The 16,447-nt window shown below is 37.6% G+C and overlaps 1 protein-coding gene across 3 annotated transcripts in view; it reads left to right on the forward strand.

The window, feature by feature from the left end:
• Positions 1 to 1,687: 1,687 nt before the first annotated feature.
• The window catches only part of LOC139724739 (moesin-like), a 41,450-nt gene continuing 26,690 nt past the window's right edge, over positions 1,688 to 16,447 (forward strand). The window contains exons 1-4 of one of the 3 annotated variants that reach the window (XM_071635865.1): positions 1,688 to 1,724; positions 2,440 to 2,664; positions 4,008 to 4,091; positions 9,552 to 9,647. In XM_071635865.1, coding sequence (XP_071491966.1) covers positions 2,650 to 2,664; positions 4,008 to 4,091; positions 9,552 to 9,647 — 195 coding nt within the window. In that variant the 5' untranslated portion in view covers positions 1,688 to 1,724; positions 2,440 to 2,649. Of the gene's footprint in view, positions 1,725 to 2,073; positions 2,091 to 2,142; positions 2,329 to 2,439; positions 2,665 to 4,007; positions 4,092 to 9,551; positions 9,648 to 16,447 lie in introns of those variants that run through there. The other 2 variants (XM_071635877.1, XM_071635873.1) reach the window with 2 other exon arrangements.

A 16,447-nucleotide genomic window follows, 5' to 3' on the forward strand; every position in this document is an offset into this window, starting at 1 on the left:
TGATTGATTGATTGATTGATTGATTGATTGATTGACTGACTGACAGATTGAATGAATGAATGCGTGACTGAATGAATATATAAATGAATGAATGAATGAATGAATGAATGAATGAATGAATGAATGAATGAATGAATGAATGAATGAATGAATACGTGACTGAATGAATAAATGAATGAATGAGTGAATGAATCAACAAATTGAAGACCGAATCGATACAGTGTGAATAAATGAACGAGAGAAAAATGGAAAAAAAAGAATAGCTATGACTCGAATGAATGTATGTATATAATGAAATTTATGTCATTAACGCATATTGAATAAAGCATTCTTTGAGTCATAAGGAGGGAAAGGCGCAACAAACATTTTAATTCCCGGGAATGTATACCTGCAACACTACTTAAAGTTGATCTTTGTCACTTGAGTCATGTCCACTTCACGCACACTGCCAAATATATTTTAAATGCACCAAAGGAGAAAAGTCATTACAGTTTCAGGAGACCCTTAATGAAATAATGTTACCATACATGATCATTTTCACTTTCAGCAATCGACTAAAAGAGGAATTCCAGTAGTCTGATCATCGGAAAGTAAAACCTTACAAGGGCAACTGTGAAATGTTCGTCAAAATCGGATAAAAATTAGAGAAGTTATGACATCGCGACAGTACGCTAATTCTGCTGGACAGTTCTCGTATACGGAATGTGCAAATAAATTGTATAGTCATGAGTGAGCTCATGCTTTGATTTTAAACAAAACAGGAGAAAACTCAATCTTTCTGTTAGTGAAGTCAGATAAACATGAATGTTATTCAATTTCAGAATACTGATCAGTTATAAGATATTATCTGGATTTGAGACTTGGATATAGATGAGCATGTGTATAATACCGAAATGATTTCTCTGATGTTATAGACAAAAAGTTATTATTTCAACTATGACTAAATTCTGGTTCTTGAGTCTCAGCTAAGGTGGTGATATTTTTTTTTAATCATTGATTTGTCCACTTCATGTATGAGAACATAACAAAATACATTAAAAAGTGAACAATGTAACAAAATTCAGAATTAGCTTTCATCATCATCCATTTGAAACAAGTTCACAAAAACCAAAAACCAAAACAAAGCAAAACAAATCAACAAACCACACAAACCCGAATCAAGCCACGAGTGGGTTGAGTATTATTCAAATGTGATGAACTCTTACATCATTGCCCCCTGGTCAACATCTTAGATTCCGGATTTCACTGAAATTACACTGGAAATTTGCAATTGAAGTTCATTCATCTTGATAAAATTGAATTGAATTGAATTGAAATTGAAAATTAAAAATATATGACCGTGTCGATATAATAACTGACCTCTACTGAGAGTATTTGAGACAATACATCACCAGAAGACACTGAGAAATATCCTTATTAAGTTCTTTGCTGTAAGTGTAGAATGCAATAATATTGATACAGCATCCGTACATGTTTACGGTTAAGTTTTTGAATACAGAGACACGAAAAATACGCATTATTGTTCTGTACAAGATCGATAATACATCTGCACTTCTGGCAGTATTAGACTAGCAATATACGGACCCCCAATTGATTGAATTCACCGCGAGGGGGTAGTAGTAATGAAACGTGAATGATTGACAGTTAACGTCACCACACCCATTGACAGCCATTTTGAATGAGAGGTACTACATCCGGTCTACCAACCGAGATCTCGGAAGTGGGTAAGTTCGAAAAAATGCCTTAATTTATCAAACAGAAGCAAAATACATTTGAAATGTTTGTGCTTTGATCTTGAAATTAACATCGTATGTATTAAAAGCTGCATACTGTCGTGTCATAGGTTTGTAAATGCTGAAAAGTGATATCTTCTCTGAAATTGAACCGCCCACCGAGCGATTTACTGTACTGCGGCAGCACTCCCGTGTACGATCCGTGCTGCTGTCCGTCCGCGCGTGTACGGGGATTTCAGTGTAAAAAGCCGATCGCTTTCCTTCCCAGCGCATGTGCGCCGCGGCGCCTTTTGCTATATGAATGACGCCGCTTATTACTTCAGGGCGACCGTTAGCGTTGGCTTCCCCGATGTAGCGGTAGCTAGCTGGTAGTGGGTGGAGTGACGTGTGCTGTTCTCGTAGTGTGTGATGTGCGGAGCGGCTAGTCTGTACGATGAGTGTTCGGTTATGAATGGGGTGTGTGTTTGTTATGAATCATCTTGCATACCTTACTTGGACTAGTTGACTCCACCTATAACTTTGGGGAGGGCAAAGCCGCGGAAGTCATTAAATGTCAGTCGATGGGATCACTGACTGTAGCTACCATTATTACTGAGTAAGGCTTGAGCTGCAATAAGGTGTTTTGGCTACTGTCCGTGAGTCAGGCCAGATCGGAGAGCCTGATCTCTTTGGTATTAAATTGGTTTGTGTCTTCCTTTTTCTGCAGGTGTTTTAACTGGTGGACAAAAATTGGATATCCTCTTGGTGCCTGGGAACCAGAAAGTTTCCCCAGTTTTCCTTTCCCTGCATCCTTGATGACAGATTCTACCTACTGGACAACAAGTATTATTGTCACAGTGGAACATCGCCATTAAAACAGTGACTGTTTATTGGGATCTTCTATTTTTGTTCGCAGCAGTAAAGGCCAACATTCAAGATGCCACGGCCAGGTGTAAGTTTTCATCTTTGCTACCCAGCTATAAATCTGTGATGGAACATATGGATTCTGTGTCATTATATAACGTTATATCACAATTCACATTTGTTTTGATTGTTTCTACATTAACATTCGAGATCACATTTTCCAGGTGAATTTGATTATGTAGACGTTCTACAATATATTTGTCAAAACTATTCTTTTCTAAGCATCTTTGGACATTATTTGGATCCCTTTTCCATGCAGCCATTTTCAGCAAACTAAGAAAAAAAAAGTACTCTAAAAGTTAACATTTTTTACACATTTTGTATGGCATGAAACTACAGTTGTAGTGTGAAAATTAGTAAAACTAAGATTTTTTTTTCTTTATAACTATAAGCTTGTGATATATTAGATCTACACAATTTTGATATATTTTGATTCCGCTGAATTAAAAACATACTAATTTTTACTATATTCATCTGACTGGTGGAGCATGACAATTTCTGCAGTGTTAATTCAGATAGAATATAGTAATGTATACATCATGCAATGAGTCAACTTTCCCCTTTTCATTTTGATAACGATTCTCCTTATTTGGTATGGGTTAATCCAAACTTGGGCTTTGGAAAAGGACAAATTGCCAGTCATACTAGAATCTGTAAATGGAAATGAAAATTTATAATTTTCTGTTCATTTGCTCGCAATATACAATGTACATGTACAGAGTTTTTAACTTCATTCACAAATTGTGAAGCAGCTAATGATAAAGAAACTTATTGTGACAATGACAAAATGATGCAGATGAGCTGCAACATAAATAGTATTCAAATAGTATGTAGAAGTCTAATCTTTCTTTTTTAGATTTCAAGTAAATCCATGTGAAATATTGAACCAACAGCAACCCAGAAAAAAAAAAGAAAAGAAAAAATGCCGAGTGCAGGTAGTGTTCAAGTTTGGAGATCTATGTAATTTTCAGAAAGATAATTCCCCACTAACTTTGGCATACTACTCAGCTTATGCGCAGATGCAAACACACACATTCAGCAAAGATTGTAGTAAGATTTAAGGGGGGGGGGGACATAAGGAAGTCTCCCATAATTTTCATTATATGAAATATCAATGATTGATATTTTAGTGATCAGTCCAATTATATGTGGAAAGGATGCAGACCATTAGTTTATGTTGACGTTTACAATGAATTGTGAGATGTGAGTCGTTAATTTTTCAAATAGAATATAATTGATATTGGTTTTATCTTTGTGTCATTTAGGATTACCTCTAGAGCTTTAGTTTGACATACATTTTCGTAGTGAATGACACGTGAGTCTTTGCCTTAGTCCCAGTAATGTCATTTGATGTGTGGATTTTAATGGCAGGTCTCGGTTCGCGTCACCACCATGGATGCAGAGCTGGAATTTGCCATCCAGCAGAACACAAGTGGCAAGCAGCTCTTTGACCAGGTAAGAGAGAATAATGTAGCATACACACACACACACACACACACACACACACACGCATACACACACAAGCACAGCAAACATGGCATACATTCAGACACTCTAGATCAATTTCACACACATGATATGCACTGTAAACATTCATACATGAGCATCATTCTTGATGGACTTCAGCGCATCATATGAGGCCACTGTTATTATTACTATTATTACATGTGCCAGTATTTTATATGTTCGTACGCGCACATTGATGCGTGTGTCTCTGTGTTGTGTGTGGATCTATCTATCTGTGTTTATATCCTAATATACACACACAGACTTATTTGTGTTTCTGTGTGTGTGTGTGTGTGTGTGTGTGTGTTTGTGTGTGTCTGTCTGTCTGCCAGTCTGTCCATTCATGTATTACAAATGACCAACCTGAATGGCCTGTTCACAGCAAGTGAACATTTTAACCTGTACACACTCATTTCATGAAAGGTGAGGTAATGATAACTAGATGTGGGCAATCATGATATTAGTAACACAAAAATGTCTGACAAGTAGCGTTTTGTAAAAATTTCACCTTGTACAGGTGTAATGAATACATGTTTTTTATGGCCTTGTCCGGGATCTTCCGCACAAAAATAGTGTCAATCGAAAATACATTGTAAGAATATGTGCCAAAACTACTGACAGCCTTTACACTGTACATGCATCAAGGATATTGAAATTGTGTGTTTGCCTGATATTGAACGTGCACACATGGATGCAGAGCTTGTTGAAAACTGTGATTGTGAAAAGAATTCTGAAAATGTTATGTTTTTCATCAGAGATTGATGTGTAAACAGCCCCATTTGTTAGAGGGTACAAGTGGAAGCCCCTTTGATAATGTGCTCTTTTGAGCGTAACAATGATACAAGGTAAGAGATGATTCTCTAAACGAATTGAAATGAGAGCTGGGATGAATGACATACCTGAACATTTTATTTCCTTTGAAAAGAATTTGATCCGCTCATGCTTGCATACATACTACTTTTAATGTTGAGACAAGTAACATCAACAAAAGCATGGCAATTACATACTATGTTCATGTTTGATATGGGCCTGTGTATACATACTCATCATCCTAAAAACAAGATGTAAAATGGCATTGCTTCTTGCCGGAAAGTATGCATGGATTTTACATTTTACCAGTTTGATGGTTGATGAGATATTATAATCCCTTGTCGGCTCTCAAGTGGTTGCAATACTGGGATGTTGTTAGGTCAAAGGTCATGAAGGAGTGCCATGAGTATGAATGTATGGTACAATTCAGCAAAAAATTAACAATGAAATTTGCATGGCTGCCGGTTGAAATTGAGATTTGTAGACTAAAGAATGTAGGAGCAACAGTGACATCAAGTGTCTTGTTTTTAACAGTTTTAGGCTGAATCAAGACTAATGTGATTTTTTTTTTTTTTTTTGCAACATGTCTCTTGTGAGATGGAGTAAAGCAAAGTGGGCGTAGAACAGACAGCAGATAGTATGAGGGAATCTTGTATTCCCAAGGGCAGATGTTTCCAGCATCTTCTAGAACAGTTTGTCTAGCTCATTGATAACAGTTTTTAGATGACATTCAGTCTTTATCTGCAGATGAAATGAAGAATACACATCACTGTACAGTAGTTTGAATCCTCTTTTATGTTGTCAGTTTGTTTTTTTTATCGAAGGAGATTCAAATCAATTCAGTTCATTTTAATCGTCCAATAAAAAACATTACAGGAAATTCAGTGCGGGATTTTTACATATAAAAATAAATGACAAAGCATACTTGTATATACTGCATATTGTATATATTGCAGTGCACATGATATATGGAAGCACTTTGCTACTATGCAGTGTAGGCTTTTTATTCTCATGAGATACATCGAGCAGAATTTAATTTGTCTGAAGGGGGAGAGGTAGGGTACATGACAAAGTAGAAATCTAACACTCTAATTTACTGATGTTTGCATTTAGTGAAAAATTGAGCTACCAACACTAGCTTTTAAAAGGCAGTTTGGTGTGTCTTTGAAGTAGTACATTATATTGTACATAATCATTTGCTCATCACAAAAATTTTGTGGCCAGAAGCATCAATTGGAGTATTGAAGTTCAATTGCACAGGCTTTTAGTTGCTGCAATATTGTAGACCTGGATTAGAGCTGCCAAGTCTCCTTAATTCTGTAGGAGGCTTCCTGTAAAGACAGTTTATGCAGTATATTATGTCGTAATGCCATAACAAGAGAATACATTCCTTCTTAACTAAGGGAAATAACATTTGCCTAGACTGGAATGCATGTAACACACAGGTACAGTGTACGTATCTCCTATATTAATCATTGGAATCTCCCTTATTTTGATCAGTGAATGTTTAGAACCCTGCAATGTTAATTCAATTGTATTTATTGTCCAAGATTTTAGTGACCCAGTGACCCCACCATCAAGAAGTCATTGTGTCATCAGAGACTTCCGTAATGTGAGCCCTTGCTCATGCAACACACGCTATGTCGTGTGAGCGCAGAGTGAGCTATTGATAATAGGCATACCTGAACACTCCAGGCTTGAGTAATGAAATGTGTGCAGTGAAAGATTAAAATAGCATTAGTATGTTGAAAAGGTCAGGTATTAAAGAAAAACTGAGAAATAAAAAATCATTGAGTGAATGCAGCACTTGGCAAGCCACCTAAATCTTTGATAGTTGAGCCTGGGCGTAGCTGCCATTAAGATAATATATCGCAGGTTGCCTGATACAACGGTAGTACCTGGGATGAATACTATAAATGCTATTTGCATAGGTTTGACATTTGTGTGCCATGTAGTACGTAGAAACCTGTTCTATAGCTGCACAGGCAGAGGCAGTTGTGTGGTGGGTAGTGGAAAAAGTAATTGTGTTTGGTTATTTTACATGCATCGTACATAAGAATTGACCTGAAAAAAAATTAAGGGATCTTCAGAGGATCGCGGTAGCTTTCGTTGCATACATGCAGAGTACTGTCGTATGCATCAGGATAGACTTCACTGGTCTCTATTAACGCAAACAAAAGAAGTGACTGCATTTAAAAGGAAGGATGCAGCATGTTGCGCGCTGATCTAGGTAAAGCATTACCATTAAGTGGAGGCAGTTTTATCAGTGCTTGTAAGTGGACATAATCAGACTTGATTTGATATTCAAATCCATTACTTGCAGAACAAAAGTGGCAAATTGATGTAATTTTTCTGTCAGATTTATAACAAAATACAGTTTTTTGTTTTTTTTAAATGCCTCTGCTGTGAGCCACTTATCTGTGATAATAAATGTTGACATTTTCGTACAAGTAATTTTTGTGTACTTATGTAGCTGATAGGGTGAATTTCATGTGTTGAACATGGAACTTTAAATATACGTATTTTAATCTCAAACAAAAACTTTTTGATCAGAAGTCTAATATTTCTTTGAAGTACTGTATGGGTGCACATACATTGTATTCTGAGACATTGTACTGTATGAGATAACCTTTCTGCATTATTTGATGGATTCACCACTCATTGTCGATACAGGGAGCAACCCCAAACAGTTTTCAAGACGTGTGAAAATTTGTGGGATAATTGTCGGATAAATGTGCCCTTGTCCAAGCTGATACCGTGGTCATCTGTCTCTCTTGCGCAGTTGAGGGTCAAGAACAGTTAATAGCCGCTATACTGAGGGTTGCTCTGAAGTCTGCTATGATAATTGATTCCACCTGATCTCTCAGTATCATGGTACTGTACATTCCTGTTAAATGTCAGATGACAGACTTGAGGAACATTGATATATTGTCAAAACAGTGATATTGCTATGAAGCCAATATGATGGATATTGTACAATCATATGATATATATCATGATCAAAATTTGTGATAAGTATCTCCGTATCTAACCCTGATATCAAACGGTATGAAAAGCACTTGTTCATGAATTAAGATTTAAGTACAGCATACACCACATATTTTAGTGAATTTCGCGAGTAGGGTGCTATGTACAAGATGTACATGTATGTGCACATTTTAAAACTTGTGATAATATTGATCCTGATCCCAACATGAATGCAACATGCATTTGCACATTTCTTTGTCCATTGGTGTATTCCATAATCACAAATCTAACCACTCACAAAATTGTTAAGAAGTCTCGATTTGCAAAAATTAGACTAGCTATAAGCATTGATTAGTACTATCTACTACTGCAGTCAGTAGACAGATGCAGTGTAGATCCTACTGTTCAGCAAAATGATGATGTACAGCACTTTACCACCTTGCAGTTGAAAGTTAACCTCTCCCATAGCTTTATACCATGCATGTACACACCCAGTTTTTGAATCATTGAATTCTAGAACACATTTCTCAGAGGGAGTCGGTTGCTATGATACCATTGTGATGTCAGTGCTTATTTAGTATCATGCCAGGCAGTCAAGATAACATGTATGATGAGGGAAAGCTGTACCTGCAACCATTGAAGTCAAGGCTACTCAACTGCAGAGGGCACAGGTTTTTAATTTTATGAGACTTTGTAAGGGAGAGAGAGAGAGAGAGAGAGAGAGGGGGAGAAAATGGATGAGTTGTACTTTGAATAGTCTGTGTGTACATATGTATGGTGTACACAGGACATAACTGTGTTTTCATGTTAATGCATCAGAGTTGTGTTTTGTGTGCAAGACCCAGTAGTGTGCATTGTTTGTGGGAGCTATCACCTTTCTAGGCTAAAGACAGAGGTGGTTGTTGTGCACTGAAATAGTAATCTTTGCGAAGTATAGCCTGATCATGCATTATTCAAAAGAGCTGCAGTCCAAAGCTATAAACAGCAGTTGGGTAGCATAATGTGTGTAGGAATGTCACCCACGTAGTGGATTCATTAGTACCATGTTCCCCCAGAGTGGGTGGATTTTAAAATGCGTCTGCTCAATAGTTTGTTCACTTGCAGACAGAGAAAGCACTGTAGCATGTCATGAGCTTTATTCCATTATACAGTATACCAGCATTAATGAATGTTTTCATATGAGATGATATATTCCATCCATGGAAGGTATCATCAATGAAAATGTACATCTGTAGATTTTTATTGCTCAAAATGTCAATTTCTAAGGATAACATACATGTATGTTGACATGAAGTCATTCAAGCAGATATGGTGATGTGTTTGATGTAAAGTGCAATTCTACTACATGTACAAGTTGACTTTGATTCCATACAGAAAAATTGAAGTGACTAGAGTTTCATCCATATTTGACATAAAACAAGACAGATATTGTATCCTCCATTGTTTCCTTGTAGTACTGCACATGAACTTCATGACTCTTATCTTATCACTAACCATTGGTGTGCTCTGAGTTCTGATTAGCACAGAAAACCACATACTAATACTAGTATCGAACACTCCGACCAAAGTGCCTGGCGCAGAAAGAGTTAAATGGGTCTCATGTCTTCAACTTCTTCATCCTATTCTCTGCAGGTGGTAAAGACGATAGGTCTGAGGGAAATCTGGTTCTTTGGTCTCCAGTACACAGATTCAAAAGGTCTGAGCACTTGGCTGAAACTCAACAAGAAGGTGAGACTCTCATTTTATGTATCCACATTTCCCCCCTCAAATCCATTTCCAGACTAACTGTCTCTGATGTCTAGACTGGTATTAACTCAGTTTTATTCTCTTGCAAAGGAGTATAAAGAAGGAAAATGTGTGGTGTTCAAGGAGTTTACAATTTTGTGGTCCAGAAATGTTTGCAAATTTGGTGCTGTACTGGACTAGCGCAAGAAAAACTACACGGACGTTTTTTGAGTTGTTGAAATACATGTGTGAAGATATATCTGTATGCTCTCATCAGCAAGAATTATAAACTTCTGTAGTAAAGGTTGCTGAAATTGGCTTTTAATAGCACACACACACACACACACACTGTAAAAAAGAATAATTGCACAAGAGTATTAGTGCTTTTAATGAATCTGTGTCTTTTCATAGCATTTTCAAATTGAAATTGGTCTTCCTGGTTTTGCAGAGAGGTACATGCATTTGTGTGTACTGTATGGTGGGAAAGAAAATGGTATGCCAATTTATTTGTCCGACTGTCCCATAGGTATAGAGCACTTATATATTTTATAGCTTCTCATTCCGAAAGGATCATTGACTATAAGAGACGATAGTTTATCATGAAACTGTAGTGCCCGCCGTGTGCTTGGATGTTGGCGAGGTTTTGGTTTCGGAATTGTCTCGGGACATGATTGGCTAGGGCAATGCGCTACAAGGATGGAAGTCATCGAAAGCTTGACACGCGAGAAATTGAATGGTTTCTTCTTAAGGCTTTATATGTTTCTGTTCATCAGGTTTCTGGGTGTTCCTAGTTTGTAATTTTATATGAAGTAATGAATGATCTGTGTATTTGATAGCAGGACTTGTAATCATATTTGGTATGATTGCTACCCGTTTGCAATTTTGCTGTTGATTGGACCGTCCTAGATGCTAACCAGGAAATGGTAGCTTGTGGAGTGTCGCCATTGTGAATTTACAACCTTTACTTCTACTTTCATACATATAGTGTACACATGACTGAGCCTACAACTTCATTTGTAGAAAGCATGAAAAGCTACATCTTGTGTAGGTTTTGCCTGGGAAGTGTTTGAACTGCAGTGTATGTTCAGAGAAACATTTTTATACAATACAACCAGCAATATTTACATCATAAAACTTTCATGAATTGGAGCCGACAACCTTTTTTTCGTGAATTACTAACCATGAAAAAATTAGGAGTATTCTCATACTTTTGCATGGCACTGTAATGGCATTCACTCCATCATGTAGACGAAAACTTACAATGCATTTACTTTTGTGAATCTCTGCTCCTTGTGAAATTTCACAGAAGTTTCATTCGTGCAAACATTTTTGGTTATACAGTAGTTATGGAGTAAGATGGTCCTTGGAATTACCCAACCTTCAAGGAATATACTCTGTACTGTGTGCAGACAAGATAGGCTGTATTCTGTGTATTATGACACTCAGTTCCCTGTGATAGGACTCAATATCTTTTGTTCAGATGTCGCAGACTTCAGATATTCCCGTTTGTTGTTCAGTGAGATAATTCTGATTGTTCGTCTGTCGTTACACCCAAATCTTGGTGGAATTGGTGTTGACATTCAAAGATATCAGACTTTAATAGCTGACAAGAGTGGGCTGAAGGGAAGGGTTAAAGGACCTCACTCTGTCTTCAATACAATGAATCGTCAGGTGGCATTCCGATGTTCATCGAGAAGGAATGTCTCATAAATTTATTGCTTTTTCTATTTGGCACTTGTTCCACGAGGACCCAAAGCAATACACACGTTCACAAAATACAAACACGGTGCCATTTTCTTCTATGGTACAACTGTACTTTGTAGTTCATGTAACAGTCGTTGCGGCACCCAGATATTTGGTATATTGATACTCCTTTACATTTTTGATTATTGAGTGTTATGATATGGGTTTTATTGCACCATGAAGATTATGGTGGGATATTAACATTTATAATACTGTTTCACCTTTCTTTTTAAGCTGTAAATTCTCTCTGGTATTCAGATTACCTGCAGATTACAAATAATTCAAAGCTTGATGAGATGAGCTACATGTAGATGTCAAATTATACAGCATGTTGAAGTTAACCTCAATAATGGAGTCAAAATGGAAATTTTGATGGCCCAAGAAAAATATATAATCTGCCGAAATAAAGCAAAAAGTAAAAATCCATTTTGAATTTCACTTGCCCAATCAGACCACCAAAAGATAAATTTGGTGCCCATACTCCAAGTTTTAGTGTCCCATGGCCAGTAGGCTACCGCCAATATCGAGCCCTGATTAAAGAATGGAAGATTTTGAGGAGCTAAAAACTTGAAAAAAAAATAGGTGTTTCTTTGTAGCAAAATTGTAATAGTTTGCTAAATTTTAATCTTTTGAAAGCCAACTTGATATGTTTAGAATTGCAATGAAAAGTACAAAATATTATGTTTCCAACCCATTTCCAACTATTGTACATGCCAGTATTTTAATAGATGCCTGGAACAGCTGACATTGCGTTGAAATTGATGGGGTTGGGGAGGGCAGCTGAGGGCTGATGTTTCCACCCTTTCTTGAGAGCAAAGTTTTATGACAGAGCATCCTTCTGGTGGAATGGCATCTGAGTTGAAGGTGCAAGATTATCAAGCAAGATTGCTGAATAATGGCAAACGTGTGAGATAACCAGAGTATGTGATACCATAGATCACAGTGTAGCATATTTGAGTTATGCTGGTACGTTTGTATTATATGTGGGACCATTTAAAAGCCCGTGGTACAAAGGTCGGCTTTTATAACATACCCACCCTGATAGCAAGGGGCAAAGTGTGCAGTCGCTCAAAAGCTTATCACAGCGGAGTGATAGTGAGTGTTGATTTTGAGCAGAAATATTTCCTTCAAGTGGACTCTTTATTAGCAGAAGATTTTAATGTCCATGCCAACAAAAGCACAAAAAATTACAATTAAAGCGAATCAGTATTGTACAAATACAGTCAATGAGCCCCTTGAAATTTTTATTAGCAGAATTGGGAATTGTGATTGTATCTTATGTGCATTTTAATTTTCAAGAGGAAAGCTGAAATGGTATCAATATCCTTAGATATTATTTGTGAAAACAATAGTATAACTTGATATTAAATCCAAATGATATTCAAATGGGACATTTGTTGGAGGTGATGAGTTTTGTAATGATGTGTGAAAATTTAATTTACAATTTTTTTTTTCAGAATCGTGAGAATGTGAAATAACTGAAAGAGGGTACATACAAATTCTTTAACAGTGTTTTCTAGTTTGAGAAATCTGAGTTGTGTGCCTGTTAGTGCCCCAGGGTGGGTGTATTATTGGATTGAACAGAAGCTACGAGAGATTGCAGTACAAAGTGAACACTGAATGCTTCAACAGAAATAATTATGGAAATCTGTGGGCGACTGGATTAATTCACCATACTCAGTTTTCCCATTTTCACAGTTGATTAATGAGAATCAAATTGTTTTTGAGCAGAATAAAATTTGCTCATAGATATTTTGATAGTGATGGCACATTTCAAAAGTTTTGTAAGCTTTTGATTTTTTTTACATTCATTTTTTATTCACCATTGTTTTCCCACAAAGTTGATAGTCATATTCTGTAGTTTTATCAGAAATAGGTATTTTGTTGGGTTATTCTGCTTTGCAAGTCTGTTTTCACCTTGAATATAAAGTTCCAAATATTCAGATTCATAATTTAGATGTACGTGTATTGTCATAAACTTACCTTGTCAAAGAAGAAATGCAAACTGCAAACAATCAGGTATGATATTACACTAAATACTAATCACTTGGACCATGAAGTTTTTGCCATGATGTACAATTGTAGCCTACACTTTGTACCCTTGCATGGTTCATACATGTACAGTGTACAGAAGCAGCGGTGAAATAGGAATAACGTTCAAGAGCAGAATGAATGAGCCAAGTGCCCTACTTATTTAGCATGAGTTTTCTAAGCAGTGAAGCAGTGAAGCAGTGGGTGGTGGCATTCCATCGCGGAATCGCCCAGTCCCACAAACTGAACAAAAGTAAATTGGTTCTCCCCTCCGCTGCCTGTGCAGGACACTGACTCAGTACCGAGACTCCGAGGGGGGAAAACTGAGATAGCACAACGCAAACTAACGTAGAGAAAATTATGAGAAAGAAAACTCTCGTGATATCTCAGTAGGGATCCAACCTCGGTATTACTTACGTTCTCCAGTGTTTCTGTTTTGTTTCTTCGACAGTCTGTCTTTTGTGTGCTCTTTTCTCTTTCTGTTGTTCCTTTTTTCCCCTCGTGTTCCCACAGTTGTTAGGCTTGGTTCAGAGACTCTTTGGATTTCTTTATTCCTTTGAAAAATGAAACCAACACAGTTTTTCTTGGTGTTGTAGAGCGGGAGTTTTAAGGGAAGAATTGATTTGCCATGCTCAAAGGCAGTGTGTTTATTGTCCACTTGAATCATTTCAGGAGGCCCTATCATCAATCAAAAGAATGTGATTTTCCTTTTCAGATTAGGAGAAAAACTGGTCATGTATTAGGAGAAAATATATGATCCATTTTTTGTCTGGCTTCAAAGATATCATAAGCCGGAACAATTCAGAAACTGTTTTGCTGGGAAGGCAATAGCATGTAAATGGTGAGTTGCAGGTGACACTACTGAAATTTAAAAAAAAAGAAAAAGTCATACTGTATGCTACTAGACCTGGAGGGTGTTTCATAAAGCTGTTCGTAAAGTTATGAACTGGTTGACATACCAGTGACTGGTGATCAGTTCTTTTGCTGAATTGTGGAAATTCTGATAAGTATAGCACATCAGAACTGATCACCAGTCGCTCGTAAGTAGTTCGTAACTTTACGAACAGCTTTATGAAACACCCCCCTGAGACAGGAGAGAGTGCCCATCTTAATTTCTGGAAGCTGCGGTGCAGTTTTAGTCTTGATGGATCATCTCTTTGAAAATATGAAACAGTGACAAATGTACATGTATGGCTGCTTCAAATGGCAAATTATTCTCTTGTTTTGATTGTGTATGGGATACGTACCAGCAAAAATTATATGAAGTGCCACAAGTCATTTGAGCTGAAAGCAATGAGGTGTTATAATGTACGTCCTTGATGTATCAGGATACACAGCTAGCAATGTGCTGGCCTATGTATATCTTTAAATACATTAATATGAGCCCTCTTCCAGCCTGGTAACAAGATACCACTAATTCACCTGTTCATGGATAGATACCTGATACTTGATACTGCATGCGGGTTTACAGCATTACTTATTTGTACATTGTATATCAGTATTCCAATCCTCAGGTTACCCTCATTGTTGAGTTTATGAGAAGAACTTTCATTGAGCTGGAATTTTATACGTGGTTAAATGTATTCAAAAGTGTCATAGTTTCATGATTCGATTCCAGAGTAATAACCATTTTTAGCTCACCTGCTATTGCGATCGCTTCGTCCGGCATCCGTCGTCCGTCGTCTGTCGACCGTCGTCCGTCGTGCGTAAACTTTTACATTTTCATCTTTTTCGTGAGAACCCCTTGACTGATTTTCACCAAACTTGGCAGGTAGCATCCCTAGGGGGATAGGATCTCAGTTTATTCAAGTGGGCACCATACCCCACCTGGGGGGGGGGGGCCAGAGGGGCCCAAACCCCCCCAAAATTAAGGAATCTTAAAAAATCTTCTTCTCTAGAACCAGAAGTGATAGAGCTAAGTTAATACTATGAATTAGTACATTGATGACTCTAGTTTCAAGTTTGTTCATGGCGGAATCAGGGGTGCCCCCCTTGGGACCCAGGGTTGGGGGTGGGGAAGGGTCCTATTGGGGCCCAAATTGTACATTTTCATCTTTTTCTTGAAAACCCTATCACTAATTTTCACCAAACTTGGCAGGTAGCATTCCTAGGGGGATAGAATCTCAATTCCATCAAATGGGCACCATGCCCCACCAGGGGGCCCCAGGGGTCCCACCCCCTCTCCTGTAAGGAATCTTTACAGATTTTCTCTAGAACCAGAAGTGATTGAGCTAAGTTAATACAATGAGTCAGTATATTGATGACTGTTGTTTCAAGTTTGTTCATGGGAGAATCACCCCCTTTGGGACCCAAGGAAGCGGGATGGGATGGTGGGGGGGGGGGGGGGGGTCCAAATGCGGGCCTAAATTGTCATCTTCTTGCTGAAAACAACACAATGGATTTTCACTAAACTTTTCAAGTAGCATTCCCATAAGGATAAGATCTCAAAGTGTTTGAATGGGCACCATGCTTTCCTTGGGGGCCATAGGGGGTTCAAACCTCCTAGATTAATGAATATTCAATAATATTTTTCTCTAGTTCTAATCAAAAGTGATAGGGCTTTAAGTCTTTTTTCACAAGCTGCATAATCCATCATTCTATAGAATACAGTGTACTTGGCAGGTATTTTTACCAGTGTGATGGAATATATAAATGGACACCATGCCCCCATTCTCAAAGCTACCCCCACCATAAGTTTCCAATGTTCTCAGGTAAGAGTCTGCAAGAAAGCATGGAAGGTGAACTTGCGATACTCAGGTGAGCGTGTGACCCCCGGGTCTCTTGTTCTTTTTTCAATTGAAATTTTAAAATTTTCGAAATCAAAGTGTTTTCCTTTTGTGTAACAGTGTAACCCCAAATTAACCCACACTTTGTTTTCCTCATTTGTTTGTTGTCATTCCCCGTCACAGTCCATAACTAATTTGGGGCTTTTGATGTATTTCCGGCCACTGGATTCCCATGGTTTTCATGGTTAATATGTTTGCATCAAACCCCCATATATGTCCTATCAGGTGTTTGAAATTTTGTGA

The sequence above is a fragment of the Diadema antillarum genome, unplaced genomic scaffold, assembly GCF_040938485.1.
Source record: "Diadema antillarum isolate AM-2024a unplaced genomic scaffold, OU_Dant_1.0 scf00000015, whole genome shotgun sequence".
Lineage (NCBI taxonomy): Eukaryota > Metazoa > Echinodermata > Echinoidea > Diadematoida > Diadematidae > Diadema > Diadema antillarum.